Genomic DNA, 19,500 nt, shown 5'->3' with positions numbered 1-19,500 from the left:
GATGATGTGTCATGCGCAAATCCCGGACCCCTAGCTCAAAGGTCAAGGTCACAATTGGAGGTCAAAGGTCAACAGGGCTTTTTTCCTGTCCGGTCCATAACTCTCCCATCCATGAAGAGATTTTAATATTACTTGGCACAAATGTTCCCCATGAGGAGACGACGTGTCATGCGCAAAACCTGGACCCCTAGCTTAAAGGTCAAGGTCACAGTTGGAGGTCAAAGGTCAACAAGGCTTTTTTCCTGTCCGGTCCATAACTCACCCATCTATGAAGGGATTTTAATATTACTTGGCACAAATGTACCTCATAATAAGACGATGTGTCATGCACAACTTTCAGACCCCTAGCTCAAAGGTCAAGGTCACACTTAGCAGTCAAATGTTAACATAGCATGAACAGGGTCTGTTTCGTGTCCGGTCCATAACTCTGACATTCATTAAGGGATTTTAATTTCACTTAGCACAAGTGTTCCCCATGATGAGACGACGTGTCAAATCCCGGACCCCTAGCTCAAAGGTCAAGGTCACAATTGGGGGTCAGAGGTCAACAGAGTTTTTTTCCTGTCCTGTCCATAACTCTGCCATCCATGAAGGGATTTTAATATTACTTGGCACAGATGTTTCCCATGATGAGACGACACCCAGTACCCTAGCTTAAAGGTCAAGGTCACACTTTGAGATCAAAGGTCAAGAGGATTTTTTTCCTGTCCGGTCTATAACTTTGTCATGCAAAGCAGGATTTAGATATCAGTTGGCACAAATATTCCCCTGGATGAGACAACATGTCATGCGCAAGAACCAGGTCCCTAGGTCTAAGGTCAAGGTCATATTTAGAGGTCAAAGGTCAAATTCAAGAATGACTTTGTATGGAACATTTCTTCTTCATGCATGGAGGGATTTTGATGTAACTTGGACCAAATGTTCACCACCATGAGACACCCTTGTTTTTAGAATTACGTCCCTTTGTTTTACTATAAATAGATTTTAATGTAACTTTTTTATTACTGGCGGTAGAGAAAAATCGAGACCACTTTTCTGTGGTACAGCATGCATGTTACATCCAATTTTTAGGTGTACTTTGACCTATCCCTACCTGGTAAAGAGTTTCTTGTGGACTTATATTATTTTTTTTTTTTTTTTTTTTTTTTTTTTTTTTTTTTTTTTTTTTAAGATTAATTTCCCTTTGTTGTTACTATAAATAACTTACATGATAACATTTTTATAATCAGCCAAAAAAATTCAATATGAAAACAACTGTGGGTTTTTATATATGCACATTTTAATCCAAGTGTGTTGTTATAACATATTGTATATGTAGTACAATATTGTTTATACATCATTGACAGATATCAGTTCATTATGTTATACTGCAGTAGAGAAAATTAGGTGCCTTCCAGTAGGGGACTTTGTATTGCATGGCAATACTTCATTCACTTGTTATAACTGTGAGAAGTTTCATCAAAACCTACATTGTAGAAAAAATTCTATTCACTCAAACAGTTACATTGTTTTGTGGAAATATATGCATCTTGAATCAATAACAAGAACTTGAGAATTGATGAAAGATGTGGAAGCACCATTGCTCTAAGGTGATTTACACCTTGTGTCAAATTTCATGAATATTCATCAATGGATTACTTGTTATGTAAGAATTTATGGTTTTAAAAACAATTAAAGGGCAATAACTCTAGTTACTGAAGTGATCCTGATGGAAATTGCACATGCAATGCTGTCCTGTAGTGATCTACATTTTTGTAAAGTTTCATGAAGTTCCATCAATAGATACAGGAAAAATCCCCATGTTTTACCAAATCAAGGGGAAATACTTCTTTTACTAGGTAAATAATTGAGCAGTGTTAAGCAGTGTTAATGAGCTTATAATAATTACATGAGGTTTAGTGATTCTGTAGACAAAGCTATAAAAATATTTTTCCAATTACAAGCATTTTCAGTTAATCTGACGGACAGATAAAAAAGAAAGGACAACGCCAAAAATAATATCCCTCCGCCTTTGGCAAAAGGTAATAGTAGCACTTGGGTTTTTCATCACATTTATAATTAATATTTATCATATATATGCCAGGAAATTCTATTAATTAGTGTATTTCTTTAAAAATTAAGGGTTATTTAAACATTAGCTTTTATATAAACATATAATATTTACCTGGTTCAAAATTATCTTGATATGTTTCTTTTATGCAGTAATAAGCTGTATGCTGCTCAGGTATATACAGTCAGGCAGGCATATCATGTCACAAAGTTGCACTTTTTTCACAGAAGGAACCTGGTATGAACAGTTTAAAGTACATATTGTATCCTAAGTGCTAATCAATAATGTAAATACAAATGTAATTACAAAATGATACAATTTTACAAGCAATGTTATAAACATGATTGAGCTATATTCCAGAAAATATATCTGGGATTTATCCATCTGCCAAACTTCCTAAGACATAAAAGGAGATTTGTTGATTTTAATTTAAAGCAGTTTGGTAAATGTTGTTTCAAATTCAAGTATTTGTTAAGAGCAAGTAATTAAGACAATGTTAAAGACAGTAATAATTAAAAAAAAAATAAACAGTATAATATTGTTACCTCTCACAATGTGTTTCCAGTTTCTCCCAGGCTGACTCATCAAATGCCAGATTTCAAAATTTTGGTATTACTACACAGATAAATTGATTCCACACATAAACTTTTTTGGTCAGCTAAAGAAGGTGTCAAGCCCTTAAGTTGAAAAGCTATTGTAAAAACATCCTTTTTATAAACACTTCTTTTTTTACCAATTAATGAAGAGAAAAGGCAAGAACTATTTCTCTGCATCTGACCTGATGTTTGCCTGCATATATAAATCTTAACTGACCCAAATTCCACCTGGGATTGTTTCTATACACTTGTGTGGGAGCTTGTAACTTGATCTATCATTAATCTTATCTTTAACCAACTTTCACTCATGCAGAAATAATACACTGCAGACACATTTAAAAATGATCTTTTCAGATTCAGCTAGTACAGCCAATTTCCACTAGTTGCCACCTATTTTCCACCTTTTTCTGTCTTTCATTGAATATAATGCAAAGATATAATAAGTAATAAATATTCTGTCTCACAAAATAACAAAAATTCAAATTTTCTGTATATCACTCTGAATATTATTTTTGTCCAGCTAGAGTCAGCATAGACTTATTCTCATTTTAATGAAACCCTTTGAAGAAGGAGCCTGGGTATACTGTTTTGCAGATGTTGGTCAGTCTGTCGGTCATTTGGTATGTAGACCAATCGGTTTCCAGATGATAACTCAAGAACGCTTGGGCCTAAGATCATGAAACTTTATATGTAGGTTGGTCATGACCAGCAGTGACCATATTGACTTGGAGGCCAGTAGGTCAAAGGTCAAAATCACAGTGACCTGGAACAGTTAAACAGTTTCCAGATGATAACTGTAGTACTCTTGAACCTAGGATCATGAAAGTAAATGGGAAGGTTGAACATACCTAGCAGATAACTCCTAAAGATTTTTAGTTCAGTAGGTCAAAGGTCAAGGTCACAGTGAGCTGGAACAGTTAAGCTGTTTCCAGATGTTAATTTGAGTACTCTTTGACCTAGGATCATGAAACTAAATAGGGAGGTTGATCATGAACGGCAGACGACCCTACTGATTTTGAGGTCAGTCGATGGTCAAAGGTCTAGGTTACATTGACCCAGAACACTAGAACTTTTTTTGCCCAATAACCAGAGAATGCTTTTGTCTAAGATCACATTTGATACAGAAGTCACTTATGACTGGTAAATGACCCATATGTATTGGTTTAAAGGTAGTACATCAAATGTCCAGTGCACAGTGACCAAGTGATTTCTGTTTCTTGTACAGTTACTGAATGCATCAAGGGGGCAGGGAGCATTTTGTGTTCTACGAGCTGTTGTCAATGTAGAGTTTTAGCAAAGTCAGGTTCCGTGTCAATTAGGCCTGAAGTTTGAAGTTTAGCATTATACCTTGATTCCAACCTGAGTCCATGTGAAGATTTTTGTACAGGGTAATCCAATGTCTTACAGTTCTCTTTTAAATCAAACATCACAAAAATTTCTAAGTTTTTTTTCCACCTATTCGCCACCAAGAAAATTTGCTAAGTCCCTATTTTCTACTAAACGCCACTCAATTTCCACCATAAAAAAAGCTATGTTCTACTTTCCACCAATCGACACCTTTCTGCCACCATAAAGAAAAACTATGTTCAAATTTACACCTAATGCCACCTAAATGCCACCAAAATAAAGTGGCTTTTGGTGGCAAATTTACCACTTAGGTGGAAAAAAGAGCTGAATTACACCAAACGCCAACTAATGCCACCTATTTACACCAACTGCCACCCTTTTTTCATGGAAATAAGTGGCAAAGAGTGGCATTAGGTGGCAAATCTAGGGACGGGTAACTTCCTTTTGATAAAGTGCAATACATGTGATTTTAGCTCATCTGATTTTTTGAAAAAATAATGATGAGTTATTGTCATCACTGGATTACTCTCTCGTGATAGTGGGGCCAGCAGTGTTGATCAGGCACTGCTTGTCTAAGATGGCTGCCATTCCTTATTATTTCGGCTTAAGCAAAGCCAACTGGATGCTCTCTCAGCAGCTTTTTCTACAGCATAGGTTGTGGCTTTCCTTACTTTCCCTTTGATGCCCAATGCACCAAGCATTCTCCATAGTGACTGGGCTGGGATCCTCTGCAGCCGACTTCTACTGGGAATACTTGTGTTTTCCATCCCACTTTGTTACAGGCATCTGCCAGGTCTTGGTACTTGGCCGACTTGTGTTCACTTTTCAGGTCAGCTTTTCTCCTAGACTATCAAAGATATTGCTTAAACACTTGTAACGCTTGTTTACCATCAAGAAACATATCTCCATCCTGCTTTTTGCAAGAATTATTGCCCCTTTTGGACTTAGAAAATCAGATTTCGTGGTAAAGTTTTGTGTTTTGGTCAGTTTTTCTCCTAAACTATCAAAGCTATTGCTTGTAAACTTGCCACACTTGTTCACCATCAATAGCTGACTATGTACAGCAAGAAACATAACTCCATCCAGCTTTTTGCAAGAATTATGGCCCCTTTGGACTTAGAAAATATCAGATTTCTTGGTTAAGTTTTGCATTTAGGTCAACTTTTCTCCTTAACGATCAAAGCTATTTCTTCAAAATTTGGAACAGTTATTTGCCATTAAAAGCTGACTCTGCACAGCAAGCACTTTAACTCTTAACTCTGCTTTTTGCTAGAATTGTGGCACCTTTTGGAGTTAGAAAATCATGGGTAGGACAATATTTCTATTATACTGAGACAAAAATATCAGATGCCACTTGAATGGTGTCCTCACATGAAGAAACTACTTGGCCACAGAGGCCCCAAGTTATCTGTTTTACTGTATGAAGAATTTAGAAATGGGTCAGTGGTTACAAAAGTTTATGTATTTGATTGAGATAGTGTATCAGACTAGTAAAACTACAATAAAATAGCGTATTTTTTATGGACTTTTTATCTGTGAACAATCAACAAGTATGTTACAAGCTCTATATAATACATTGTGATTTGATTTTTCAGGGCTCTGATCAGTTAGCTGGAATGCAACCTTGTCCATCTGTTATACCAGACATGGAAACTTCTCAAACACCAGAGTTACCATCGGGCCTAGTTGGAATCAAGGGCACAAATGTCCAGCAGGCAGGAATAAATAGGGATCCGCCATTCAAAAGCAGAGGTGTGATTGTTGGTAATGAGCAGTCAGTGACTGAAGACTTTACTAGGGTTGGTCAGCATGGGACATCAGCATCATCTTGTCAGCAAGCAAACATTCCTACTCAGATATTAGAGTTCACATCTGCTCAGCTGCCTCTGGCAAACATGATAGAGAAATCAGGTAGTTTTATTGCTCAGAGTAATACATATTTTTGTTTCAATTGAAGAATTTTGACGTAGCTAGTCAGTAGTCATGTAGGTTATGAATAAATTATTGGTAGCTGAATAATAAAATTAAACTGATTTTATTTCATCTGTACAGTTAAATGAAAGAAAACTTTAACACAAATTATTTTAGCTATAGATAGATTTCAAAAATTGATTAATAATAACATTATTATATCGCAAGATACAAAGTACATGTATATAAGATTGTATTGAAGTCATGCATGGCAGTTGTTCTGTCCATCTGTCCATAATTTGTGTTTGCTCTATAACTTCTGAAGGGATTATTTTCATAAAAGCAGCATCAGTTGTTAACCTCATTGAGACATCATGCAGAGCACATAACCTGGGTCCAAGGTCAAGGTCACACTTGGAGGTTAATGGTTAAATTGTGTAACATTTTGTTCCCTCATTATTGTTGAAACAGTTTGAAGGAATTTCTTAAAACTAATTAATATCAAATGTTAACTTCACAAAGATAATTTGCAGAGAGCACAACCCATGTCAGCAGGACTAAGGTCAAGGTCGTGCTTAAAGTTTCAAGATCGGTAGCATAACGTCATTTCTGCTCCATGTTTTATTAGCTCACCTGTCACAAAGTGACAAGGTGAGCTTTTGTGACCGTGCGGCGTCCTTCGTCCGTGCGTCCGTAAACTTTTGCTTGTGACCACTCTAGAGGTCACATTTTTTGTGGGATCTTTATGAAAGTTGGTCAGAATGTTCATCTTGATGATATCTAGGTCAAGTTTGAAACTGGGTCACGTGCCATCAAAAACTAGGTCAATAGGTCTAAAAATAGAAAAACCTTGTGACCTCTCTAGAGGTCATATATTTCACAAGATCTTCATGAAAATTGGTCAGAATGTTCACCTTGATGATATCTAGGTCAAGTTCGAAACTGGGTCACGTGCCATCAAAAACTAGATCAGAGGGTTTAAAAATAGAAAAACCTTGTGACCTCTCTAGAGGCCATATATTTCAAAGATCTTCATGAAAATTGGTCAGAACATTGATGATATCTAGGTCAAGTTTGAAACTAGGTCACGTGCCATCAAAAACTAGGTCAGTAGGTCAAATAATAGAAAAACCTTGAGAATATACAATATATTTTGATCAAATGTGGAATGCAATGTGCATAAATTTGTCTGTCTTTGTGGCTGTTACAACAGGCATGTAGAATGTTTGCAATATCTTATGCTCATTCAGTTGTAGTGTTGAAAGGTATTAGCTTTTTTTGGGACATTGTGAAGTGAAGATGATATTTGTTAAGTAAGTTATATGTGCATGTTTGGTTTTTCAGTGCATAGAGGGAGTGCAAGCATTCAGAGCTTTTCAAGGCATTTCAGTGACACACTTATGAATAAGCCTTTTGCATCTCCGATGAGCCCTAGACCAGCTTTTAATACATCCCTGTTTCGTTCTCCTTTCAGTGTGAGTATTCTTTACTTTATGAGCTGCGTGAAGCATGTTTGCTGCCAATCAGTTACATTTAATGCCCCCAGGCAAAGAGTGATTGAAATGTCAGTTGTTTATCCCTCATCCTATATTGCCTACAGCACACATTTTGACCCGATTTAGTTCATACATATTCACACACAACAATCCTTATTTGCAAGACATACAAACTGACATATACATAAATGACCTTGACCCTCATATGACCTTCATCTTTACACTTATTTGTAATAGACATTTTTGATCCTACAGCCCACATAAATGACCCAATTTAGTTCATTCTCACAATCAACAAGTCTTGTGGCAAGACCTGTAAACTGACCTATATATAAATGACTTTGACTCATATGATTTTCACCTTCAAACTTAAAACCTTAATAAACAACATTTTTGGTCCTACAGCCCACAAAAATGACCTGATTTAGTTCATACTCGCACTCAACACTCCATGTGTCAAGACCTACAAACTGACCTCTATATAAATGACCTTGACCTTCATCCATTTGAATGAACTAGATTGCCTACAGCCCACAACAGTCCTTGTGGCAAGATCTACAAACTGACCTATATATAAATGACCTTGACACTAATGACCTTAACCTTTTAAACTTGAAACCTTAATAAACCACAATTTTAGTCCTACAGCCTACATAAATGACCCAATTTGGTACATACTCACACTCAACAAACCATGTGGCAAGACCTACAAAGTTACAGACTGACCCATATATAGATGACCTTGACTTTCATCAGATATACACCTTTAAACTTAAACCTCAGAAAACAATATTTTTTGCTCATACACCTGGGGACATGATTTTGCATTTTGAAAACACAGTTCCTTATTGTGTAGTGTTTTTGTTATTTGATTTATATTTTCTAAAAATTGCTTGTTTTTAGCTCACCTGTCACAAAGTGACAAGGTGAGCTTTTGTGATCGCGCAGCGTCCGTCGTCCGTGTGTAAACTTTTGCTTGTGACCACTCTAGAGGTCACATTTTTCATGGGTCTTTATGAAAATTGGTCAGAATGTTCACCTTGATGATATCTAGGTCAAGTTCGAAACTGGGTCACGTGCGGTCAAAAACTAGGTCAATAGGTCTAAAAATAGAAAAACCTTGTGACCTCTCTAGAGGCCATAATTTTCACAAGATCTTCATGAAAATTGGTCAGACTGTTCACCTTGATGATATCTAGGTCAAGTTCGAAACTGGGTTACGTGGCTTCAAAAACTAGGTCAGTAGGTCAAATAATAGAAAAACCTTGTGACCTCTCTAAAGGCCATGGGATCTGTATGAAAGTTGGTCTGAATGTTCATCTTGATGATATCTAGGTCAAGTTCGAAACTGGGTCACGTGCGGTCAAAAACTAGGTCATTAGGTCTAAAAATAGAAAAACCTTGTGACCTCTCTAGAGGCCATACTTGTGAATGGATCTTCATAAAAATTGGTCAGAATGTTCATGTTAATGATATCTAGGTCAAGTTTGAAAGTGGGTCATGTGCCGTCAAAAAGTAGGTCAGTAGGTCAAATAAAGAAAAAACCTTGTGACCTCTCTAGAGGCCATATTTTTCATGGGATCTGTATGAAAGTTGGTCTGAATGTTTATCTTGATGATATATAGGTCAAGTTTGAAAATGGGTCAACTGCGATCAAAAACTAGGTCAGTAGGTCTTAAAATAGAAAAACCTTGTGACCTCTCTAGAGGTCATACCCTTGAATGGATCTTCATGAAAATTGGTCAGAATGTTAACCTTGATGATATCTAGATCAAGTAAGAAACTGGGTCACATGCCGTCAAAAACTAGGTCTAAAAATAGAAAGAACCTTGTGACCTTTCTAGAGGCCATACTTGTGAATGGATCTTCATAAAAATTGGTCAGAATGTTAACTTTTGCTTGTGACCACTCTAGAGGTCACATTTTTTGTGGGATCTTTATGAAAGTTGGTCAGAATGTTCACCTTGATGATATCTAGGTCAAGTTTGAAACTGGGTCACGTGCCATCAAAAACTAGGTCAGTAGGTCAAATAATAAAAAAAAACCTTGTGACCTCTCTAGAGGCCATACTTTTCATGGGATTTGTATGAAAGTTGGTCTGAGTGTTCATCTTGATGATATCTAGGTCAGGTTTGAAACTGGGTCAACTGCGGTCAAAAACTAGGTCAGTAGGTCTAAAATTAGAAAAATCTTTTGACCTCTCTAGAGGCCATATTTTTCAATGGATCTTCATGAAAATTGGTCTGAATGTTCATCTTGATAATATCTAGGTCAAGTTTGAAACTGGGTCACGTGCCTTAAAAAACTAGGTCAGTAGGTCAAATAATAAAAAAACCTTGTGACCTCTCTAGAGGCCATATTTTTCAATGGATCTTCATGAAAATTGGTCAGAATTTTTATCTTGATGATATCTAGGTCAAGGTCAAAACTGGCTCACATGAGCTCTAAAACTAGGTCACTATGTCAAATAATAGAAAAAATGACGTCATACTCAAAACTGGGTCATGTGGGAACAGGTGAGCGATTCAGGACTATCATGGTCCTCTTTGTTTTCTTTTTGTCAGTAGAAAGTTTGAAAGTTGTTCTGTTCATGTTGTCTTACTGATTGTCATCTGATATTTAAAACATGTCTTAAATCCACACACTGCAAGAAACCAGGTCAACTGTATTGAAAATACATATATAAGTATACAGAATGTTCTTCTCCAATGTTGAAAGTACATAGCACCTGGTTAAGAATTTTTCTTGAAAATTTCTTACATGTAAAAATGTGTTACAGAACGAATCATCCCATTTGAGAACAAGCCATCACGAGTCCAGTTTGTACCCAGGGAAAACCAAATTTGGTGGTCATTCATCAGTATCATTCCTATCTCAAAGAAATGTGGATCTCAGTTAGTCACTGCTAAGTCCGGTAAGTCAGGGACAGACTTAGGGCTGTTCCAGGAAAAAAGGCATCAAAGGGGCAGAACAATTGTGAGTAAAATTGTGTGGATTGGGGGGTGTTGGTTGATGTATTTTTAGCTCATCTGATTTTTGGGGGGAAAAAAGAGTTATTGTTATCACTTGATCGGCGTCGGCGTTGCCTGGTTAAGTTTTATGTTTAGGTCAACTTTTCTTCTAAACTATCAAAGCTATTGCTTTAAAACTTGCAACACTTGTTCACCATCGATAGCTGACTCTGTACAGCAAGAAACATAGCCCTATCCTGCTTTTTGCAAGAATTATGGCCCCTTTTGGACTTAGAAAATATCAGATTTCTTGGTTAAGTTTTATGTTTAGGTCAAGTTTTCTCTCTAACGGTCAAAGCTATTGCTTTAAAACTTTAAGCACTTATTCGCCATTAAAAGCTTACTCTGCACAACAAGTACCAAAACTCTACATTGCTTTTTGCAAAAATTATGGCCCTTTTTGGACTCAGAAAATCATGGTAGGACAATATGGTCCGAGAGCTCACGGACTTTTATTGCAACAATTGAGGCCAAAAGAAGTTTATACATTTTTGGAAACAATATTTCATATCCTCCTTGAAAACCTATTTCTTAAGTGTCAAAGCCGTGCCTATCTATATTTTGTTCACTTATGTTTGTGATATGGGAGGTTAAACTCACTTGTAAAAATTTAGGGGGTAGGGTAAAGTTTACGTCTACCAGTTTTTTCACTGTTTAATTACAGTAGCTATTTGATTGTCAGTAAATGTATATATGTCAACCAATGTCAGCAAAAAGAAATTCATCAAAAAGGAATGAAGGGCAAACTTGATATTAAAGCTCAAAGGTCAAATTTATGTACAAATCACAAAAATTGGCATATTTCAAATTTATTTTTATTCTTAAAAATTAGTTTGTTATCATAAGTCACTCAGTTTTACTTACGTAATGTGTTTATATCAGCCAAAGTCAGAAATGCAAATCTTATTGCAAAACGTCAAGGTCAACCCTGATAACTGAAGGTCAAAGTTCATTTTCATGCAAAAATGTGAAAAATATTACCTTTACTTTTTTAATCTGTTTAATATGTATTCACATTACTAGTCACCGAAGTTAATTTGTTTTAATGTCTGTATGTCAGGCAAAGTCAGCAGTGCAGATGTAACCCCAAAATTGCCAAGGGTAAAGCTTATATCAAAGGTCAAAGGTCAAATTTGAGTGAAAAATTGCATGAATAGCTTCCTTTTTGAAATATAAATGCTATTCCTAATCATTATTAGTAATTGCTCGTGATTTATTTTAATGTATATATGTCCCACAATGTCAGTAATAAAGATATCGTCTGAAATCAGAAAAGTTCAAATGTGATATTAAGGGTCAAAGGTCATTTTTATGTAAAAGGAAGAAAAAAATGGCTCTTTAACTTTTCTTCTTGTTGATAATATTTTGTCGATATTAGTCAACGATATCAGTTCATTTAATGTATAAATGTTAGGCGATGTCTAGTATGCACATACAATTTCAAAATATTCAAGGTCAATCATAATATCAAAGGTCAAATGTCAAAGAAGTGAGTAAAATGTTGCAAAAATATCACCTATTTGTAATAATTTTTATTGTTTAAAAGTATTTGTTTTGTCATTTTAGTAACTGATCGTTGTTAATCTTACTGTATATATGTCAGACGATGTCACAGAAGAGAAATAAAGTCAAGGTCAAACCTGGCATTGGAGGCCAGGGGTCACTTTTGTATAAAAAATCACAACCTTTACCATACTTACTCATTACTTTGATAAAAAATAGCTTGTTGTTATAATTCACTGTTAGCAAATTACTTTAATGTATACATGTCAAGCAAGGTTAGCAATGTAGGTCTTATCCTTATAAGTCAAAGGCAAACCTATTATCAAAGGTCAAAGGTCAAATTTGTGTAAGAATTAGCAAAATAACAAGAATTTTGCAATGATTTTTGATTGCGGGTTTATCCCGCTACCAAAGTTAAAGTGTATTTCTGACTATCATAGCATCTTTATTTTATCCCGAATCACATCCAAAAGGTATTCATGTGCTACACAAAATAGTCCCATTAATGCACAGTGCGGATGAATTATCAATGAACAAGCAATTCTTATTCAACCTGTATCCACTCACACTAACCATTTAGATTCTATTAGATCTATCAATGATAAGGTATTCCAGCCCATGGTAACATCACAAGCTGGGTCAGGCAGAGTTCATCTTAGATATGAGGCACATTAAATTTGTATTTGTTTCTCATTCATGTATATTCATAGACTGGCATTTTAAACAGAAAATAAATCTACCAAAATCCCGCAACCATCAGACATTTCAAGGCTTTGATTCCATATTGTGTAGGTCATTTCTGTCACTACTAGTAAAACTGATTAGTATTCATTTTAAAATATATACAACTGACAATATCACTGTTGAAATAATAATGAAAAGTAAGTCAAGGTCAAACCTGACATTAAAGGTCAAAGGTTATTTTCATGTAAAAATACAAAATAAGGCATTTTTAATTTCTTCTTCGTTACAAATTATATTGTCATTTTGTTCATTGAAAGCAATTTTGTCTTATGTTTATTTGTAAATCAATGTCAGCAATGCAGATCTAATTTCAAAAACAGTGATTGTTAAAGCTTATATCAAAGGTAAAAGGTGAACTTTGCGTGAAAGATCGCAAAAAGTAGCATTTTGCAATACTTTTCATTGTTTAAAAGTATTTTGTCATTATTAATATCTTATGGTTATTCCTTGAAGTCTCATACATGTATATATCTATATATGGGCCAATGTCTACAATAGAGATATCAGAAAACATGAGTCTAGATCAGCCCTGATGTTAAAGTTTAAAATTCATTTTCGGGTAACAAATACAAAAGATAGCACTGTTATTTTATTTCTTTGTTCAAACAATAGCTTGATATTAATTCATTTTAAAGTTAGCCTTTACTTCCTTACTGCCTTCCATCTTCTTATGGCCGTTTTATATTTTATGATTAGATGCGGCAATGAACTGCACCGTATTCTGCAGGTCGCTGATATCTCTCCACGGCTTGGTCTCAAATGGGATGTCTGTTGACCAAACCTTCTGGCGTGCTTCTTCCAGATAGGAGCAGCTCTGCAGAATGTGAAACGGTGTTTGTTCCTCTGATCCGCACTGACATTTAGCTTTCTCTGCAACTCCTAGCTTCTTCATATGTTTTCTCAGGCCACAGTCTTCAGTGCGCAGACGGAAGACAGTTAATTGGCTGGTAAGCTTGTGTAGACAGTCCTGCTTTGGCGGGTAACCTCTATTTATGTTCTTCCAGTCTGACACAAAGCTGTTCTTCCACAGAGTCTGAGCTTCTCTGTATGAAGTTGAAGGTTTGGGCTGTATTTGTTTAGTTGCTGTCTTTGCAAGTTTGTGCTCAGCTTCATTTCCAGCTATGCCCGCATGTGTAGCAATATATCGAAATGTTACATTGTTGTTCTCAGGCAGGAGATTAATGTTTTTCAACAGCTGTCTGATTAAGTTGTCTGATGGACCTGCTGAGAGAGCCTGAAGAGCTGACTTTGGGTCTGTTAGGAATATATTGTCCCTTTTCTCCTCGCTCATACTGTTAGAGTGTCGCCGATGTGAGGGCTTGCATCTGAATCTGTAGTTGGAGCATCTCTTGCCGACTGTATGAGAGAGTATGAAGGAGGAGCTGTCTGAATATTTGATGTAGGCACCACCTCAAGCTTTCTGAACTGCCTTTTCCACTGATCCATTGGTATATTCTTGGATGCAAGAGTGTGCTGGATAGCGGTTATTGATCATTTCTAGCATAAGAGATTGTTGGTAAGCCTTATGTTGCTTTCCCTTTTCTTCTACTCCTGGCACCTCAAATCTGATCTTGGGAGCACATTGTCTGGGAAACCATTCATTGGGCTCGAGCGGCTCTGCCTCTGTGTCCAGTGCTGCTGCTTTCTATTTTTGCAGTTTTTTGACGATGTGGATAAGACTCTGTCTTTTCAGTTTGTTCTTGGTTCTGCTCTCGAATTTTGAGTGGAGTGGGTGGTCTCTAAACCTTCTCTGCATGGACAAAAGCTTTGTACTCTCGTCTTGTCTCTAATAATTCAGGGTTGGCTGTCTTTTCAATTCATTTTATTTGAGTTGTTTTCATTGCCCCGGGATTATCCTCAGACCTGAAATTTAACCTTGTCCAGTTTATCTTTACTGGTTTTGGAAGCAGGTACCAATGAGGTTGATGCGTACTCTGCTATGTACCGTACGTTGCCTGTGTAGACTTGCAGAGGATCTTTGCATTTACTCCCCAACTTGTTCCAGCCAGTTTTTTTTCATAGTGGCAAGTTTTTTTGAAGGTCCTCTTCTTTGACCTTTAATGTCAGATTTGACCTTGACTAATTTTTCATTATTATTTCAAGAATGATATCATCTCTTATAAATACATTAAAATGAATAATAATTAGTTAATAGCTTTTAAATACCCTAAAAAAATAATGAAAAATCGTTGCAAAAAATACTGTTTTTTTTTTGCTAACTTTCACGCAAATTTGACCTTTGACCTTTGATAATAGGTTTTGCTTTGCCTTATTTGGATAAGACCTACATTCATGACCTTGCTTGACATGTATACATTAAAATAAATTGCCAACAGAAAATTCTAACTAGAACTATTATTTTTGAACAAAGTAAGGAGTAAATATGCTACAAATTGATCTTTTACATAAAAATGACCCCTGACCTTTAATACCAGATTCGACCTTGAATTATTTTCTCTTCCATGACATGGTCTGACATATATACAGTAAAATGAAAAACGATCAGTTACTAAAATGACAAAACAAATACTTTTAAACAATAGAAAATATTACAAACAGGTGATATTATTGCAACATTTAATTCACTTTTTTTGACCTTTGACCTTTGAAATTATAGTTGACCTGGAATGTTTTGGAATAATATGTGCATACCAGACATCACCTACTTTTTATACATTAAAATGAAGTGATATTGTTGATTAATATCGACAAAATACCATTAACAAGAAGAAAAGTTAAAGAGCTATTTTTTCATTCTTTTACTTGAAAGTGACCTTTAACCTTTAATATCACATTTGAACTTGTCTTATTTTAGATGATATTGTTCTTACTGACATTGTGGGACATATATACATTAAAATAAGTTACGTGCAATTACAAATAATGATGGGAAACAGCATTTATATTTCAAGCAGAAAGCTATTCATGCAATTTTTCACAAAAATTTGACCTTTGACCTTTGATATAAGCTTTACCCTTGGCAGTTTTGTGGTTACCTTTGTACTGTTGACTTTGCCTGACATACAGACATTAAAAACAAATTAATTTCAGTGACTAACAATGTGAATACATATCAAAAATTTTAGAAAAAGTAAATGTAACATTTTTCATATTTTTGCATGAAAATGAACTTTGACCTTCAGTTATCAGTGTTGACCTTGACGTTTTGCAATAAGATTTGCATTTCTGACTTTGACTGATATATGCACATTACATATATAAAGCTGAGTGACTTATGATAACAAACTAATTTTTAAGAATAAAAATAAATTTGAAATATGCCAATTTTTGTGATTTGTACATAAATTTGACCTTTGAGCTTAAATATCAAGTTTGCCCTTCATTCCTTTTTGATGAATTTCTTTTTGCTGACATTGGTTGACATATATACATTTACTGACAATCAAATAGCTACTGTAATTAAACAGTGAAAAAACTGGTAGACGTAAACTTTACCCTACCCCCTAAATTTTTACTAGTGAGTTTAACCTCCCATATCACAAACATAAGTGAACAAAATATAGATAGGCACGGCTTTGACACTTAAGAAATAGGTTTTCATGGAGGATATGAAATATTGTTTCCAAAAATGTATAAACTTCTTTTGGCCTCAGTTGTTGCAATAAAAGTCCGTGAGCTCTCGGACCAATATACAGAGACTAAAAATTCAGATGAGCATCTGCACCCGCAAGGCGGTGCTCTTGTTTCAAATATATTTTGATTGGTAGTAGCATATTTGTATATTCTTATTTTGTTGGTAAGGGCCTTCTAGTCAATGGGTATACCACAGTCAAGGATGTGTCTTTCATGCTTACTTGAAATTCTTCCAAGATAGTGGTCACACATCTCGTTATCAGTAAATTGAGTTACTAAATCATGGTTTTGATATCAGTACACCGATTTTCCCTTACCATATTAAGTAATGGACAGAACTTACATGAAACTCACATACATTCTTCTGACCAAAATTCAAGTACCAGGATTGTCCTGTTAAATCGTCCAAATTAGGAATAACAAGGAAACTAGTTGAAATTAATCCACGAGATATTCACTGTCATTTAATACAGCATTTGGGAATAAACTGAGAAAATTACAATTGTATGTGTGTTCAAATTATGAAACTACATGAATGAAAATTTTCACTTGAAACTAGGAGTGTAGTGTGTGATTACTTAGATTCAGTTGAACACAGCTTTTAATATCTATAGTGCAGACTATGCCCTGATACACTGTTAGAACTAAGTTACCCGTTTCAGTGATTCAATACAGCAAAGAAACCTAGGGTCATTGGTTTTATTAGCTCACCTGTCACAAAGTGACAAGGTGAGCTTTTGTGATCGCGCAGCGTCTGTCGTCCGTGCATCCATGCCTGCGTCCGTGCGTAAACTTTTTGCTTGTAACCACTCCAGAGGACACATTTTTCATGGGATCTTTATGAAAATTGGTCAGAATGTTTACCTTGATGATATCTAGGTCAAGTTCGAAACTGGGTCATGTGCGGTCAAAAACTAGGTCAGTAGGTCAAAAAATAGAAAAACCTTGTGACCTCTCTAGAGGCCATATTTTTCATGAGATCTTCATGAAAAATGGTCAGAAAGTTCACCTTGATGATATCTAGGTCAATTTGAAACTGGGTCACCTGTGATCAAAAACTAGGTCAGTAGATCAAATAATAGAAAAACCTTGTGATCTCTCTAGAGGCCATATTTTTCATGGGATCTATATGAAAGTTGGTCTGAATGTTTATCTTGGTGATATCTAGTTCAAGTTCGAAACTGGGTTACGTGCGGTCAAAAACCAGGTCAGTAAGTCTAAAAATAGAAAAACCTTGTGACCTCTCTAGAGGCCATATTTTTCAATGGATCTTCATGAAAATTGGTCAGAATGTTCACCTTGATGATGTCTAGGTCAAGTTTGAAACTGGGTCATGTGCGGTCAAAAACTAGGTCAGAAGGTCTAAAAATAGAAAAACGTTGTGACCTCTCTGGAGGCCATACTTTTCAAAAGATCTTCATGAATTTTAGTCAGAATGTTCTCCTTGATGATATCTAGGTCAAGTTTGAAACTAGGTTACATGCCTTCAAAAACTAGGTCAGTAGGTCAAATAATAGAAAAACCTTGTGACCTCTCTAGAGGCCATATTTTTCATGGGATCTGTGTGAAAGTTGGTCTGAATGTTTATCTTGATGATATCTAGGTCAAGTTCGAAACTGGGTCAACTGCAGTCAAATACTAGGTCAGTAGGTCTAAAAATAGAAAAACCTTGTGACCTTTCTAGAGGCCATACTTTTGAATGGATCTCCATGAAAATTGGTCAGAATGTTAACCTTGATGATATCTAGATCAAGTAAGAAACTGGGTCACATGCCTTCAAAAACTAGGTCTAAAAATAGAAAAAACCTTGTGACCTTTCTAGAGGCCATACTTGTGAATGGATCTTCATAAAAATTGGTCAGAATGTTAACCTTGATGATATCTAGGTCAAGTTCGAAATTGGGTCAAGTGGCATCAATAACTAGGTCAGTAGGTCAGATAATAAAAAAACCCTTGTGACCTCTCTAGAGGCCGTATTTTTCATGGGATCTGTATGAAAGTTAGTGTAAATGTTCATCTTGATGATATCTAGGTCAGATTCGAAACTGGGTCAACTGCGGTCAAAAACTAGGTCAGTAGGTCTAAAAATAGAAAAACCATGTGACCTCTCTAGAGGCCATACTTTTGAATGGATCTTCATGAAAATTTGTCAGAATGTTCACCTTGATGATATCTAGGTCAAGTTCGAAACTGGATCACGTGCCATCAATAACTAGGTCAGTAGGTGAAATAATAGAAAAACCTTGTGACCGCTCTAGGGGCCATATTTTTCAATGGATCTTCATGAAAATTGGTCAGAATTTTTTAATCTTGATGATATCTAGGTCAGGTTCAAAACTGGGTCACATGAGCTCAAAAACTAGGTCACTGTGTCAAATAATAGAAAAAACGACGTCATACTCAGTTCAAAACTGGGTCATGTGGGGACAGGTGAGCGATTCAGGACCATCATGGTCTTCTTGTATATGGATTTGATCCCGTCTGGCAGATATGCATGACAAGTTATTTATAGGTATATGTTGTACAGTTTATTTACTCCATTCCTCAAATTCAGCTACTTTTTGCACCATCTGCCTCCTGCCAGCATTATTGTAGTATTGTATCATTCACATGTTGTTATCAACCTTTCGTTCATGTGCAATTTCTGAATCATTGATGCCACTTAAACTTGTGCCTGAAAAAAAAAAACTCTCTACATGCCCCTCTACAGTTTACAACTTGAAAAGAGTATCTGTAAGAGTCAGTCCCCATTCTAAATAGAATATGACGACTACCTTTGATGCAGCTACATCTTCAGTTTCACCATTTTTAGCTCACCTGAACCAAGGTTTCAGGGTGAACTGTAAGATAGGCAGATCATCCAGCATCTGACGTCAGATGTCAATATTTTTTCTTGAACCTCTTCTCCAGTGAAACTGCATGTCAGAATTACACCAGACTTGGTCGGTAGCATCCGGGCAAAGTCCTTCCAGAAGTTTGTTCAAACAGGCCGGTGGCCCCTTTTTAGGGGCTGCTAGAGGCAAAAATAGAGAAAAAATTTAAACGACTTCTTCTCATGAACCGCATGATGGATTTTCATCAAACTTGGTCAAATATCATTATAAGGTTTTCTCTCACTTTTATTCAAATCGGGGCACTCTAACACTTTTAGGGGCTAGCTGCTAGAGATAAACATTGAAATATCTTGAAACAGCTTCTCATGAACTGCTTGATGTATCCGCATCAAACTTAGCCTGTAGCATCATTAT

The 19,500-nt window shown here is 35.9% G+C and overlaps 1 protein-coding gene across 6 annotated transcripts in view; it reads left to right on the top strand.

Annotated features, from left to right (window-relative positions):
- The window catches only part of LOC128559956 (poly [ADP-ribose] polymerase tankyrase-2-like), a 74,164-nt gene that overhangs the window by 36,131 nt on the left and 18,533 nt on the right, over positions 1-19,500 (top strand). For 5 of the 6 annotated variants that reach the window (XM_053553207.1, XM_053553206.1, XM_053553203.1 and 2 more), the window contains exons 8-9: positions 5,589-5,904; positions 7,249-7,379. In XM_053553207.1, the coding sequence (XP_053409182.1) occupies positions 5,589-5,904; positions 7,249-7,379 (447 nt within the window). Of the gene's footprint in view, positions 1-5,588; positions 5,905-7,248; positions 7,380-10,179; positions 10,315-19,500 lie in introns of all 6 variants that reach the window. The other variant, XM_053553208.1, reaches the window with a different exon arrangement.

Source organism: Mercenaria mercenaria, chromosome 10, assembly GCF_021730395.1.
Source record: "Mercenaria mercenaria strain notata chromosome 10, MADL_Memer_1, whole genome shotgun sequence".
NCBI classification, from domain to species: Eukaryota; Metazoa; Mollusca; class Bivalvia; order Venerida; family Veneridae; genus Mercenaria; species Mercenaria mercenaria.
The sequence above is the reverse complement of the archived record's forward strand: the minus strand, read 5'-3'. Positions and strand labels throughout refer to the sequence as shown.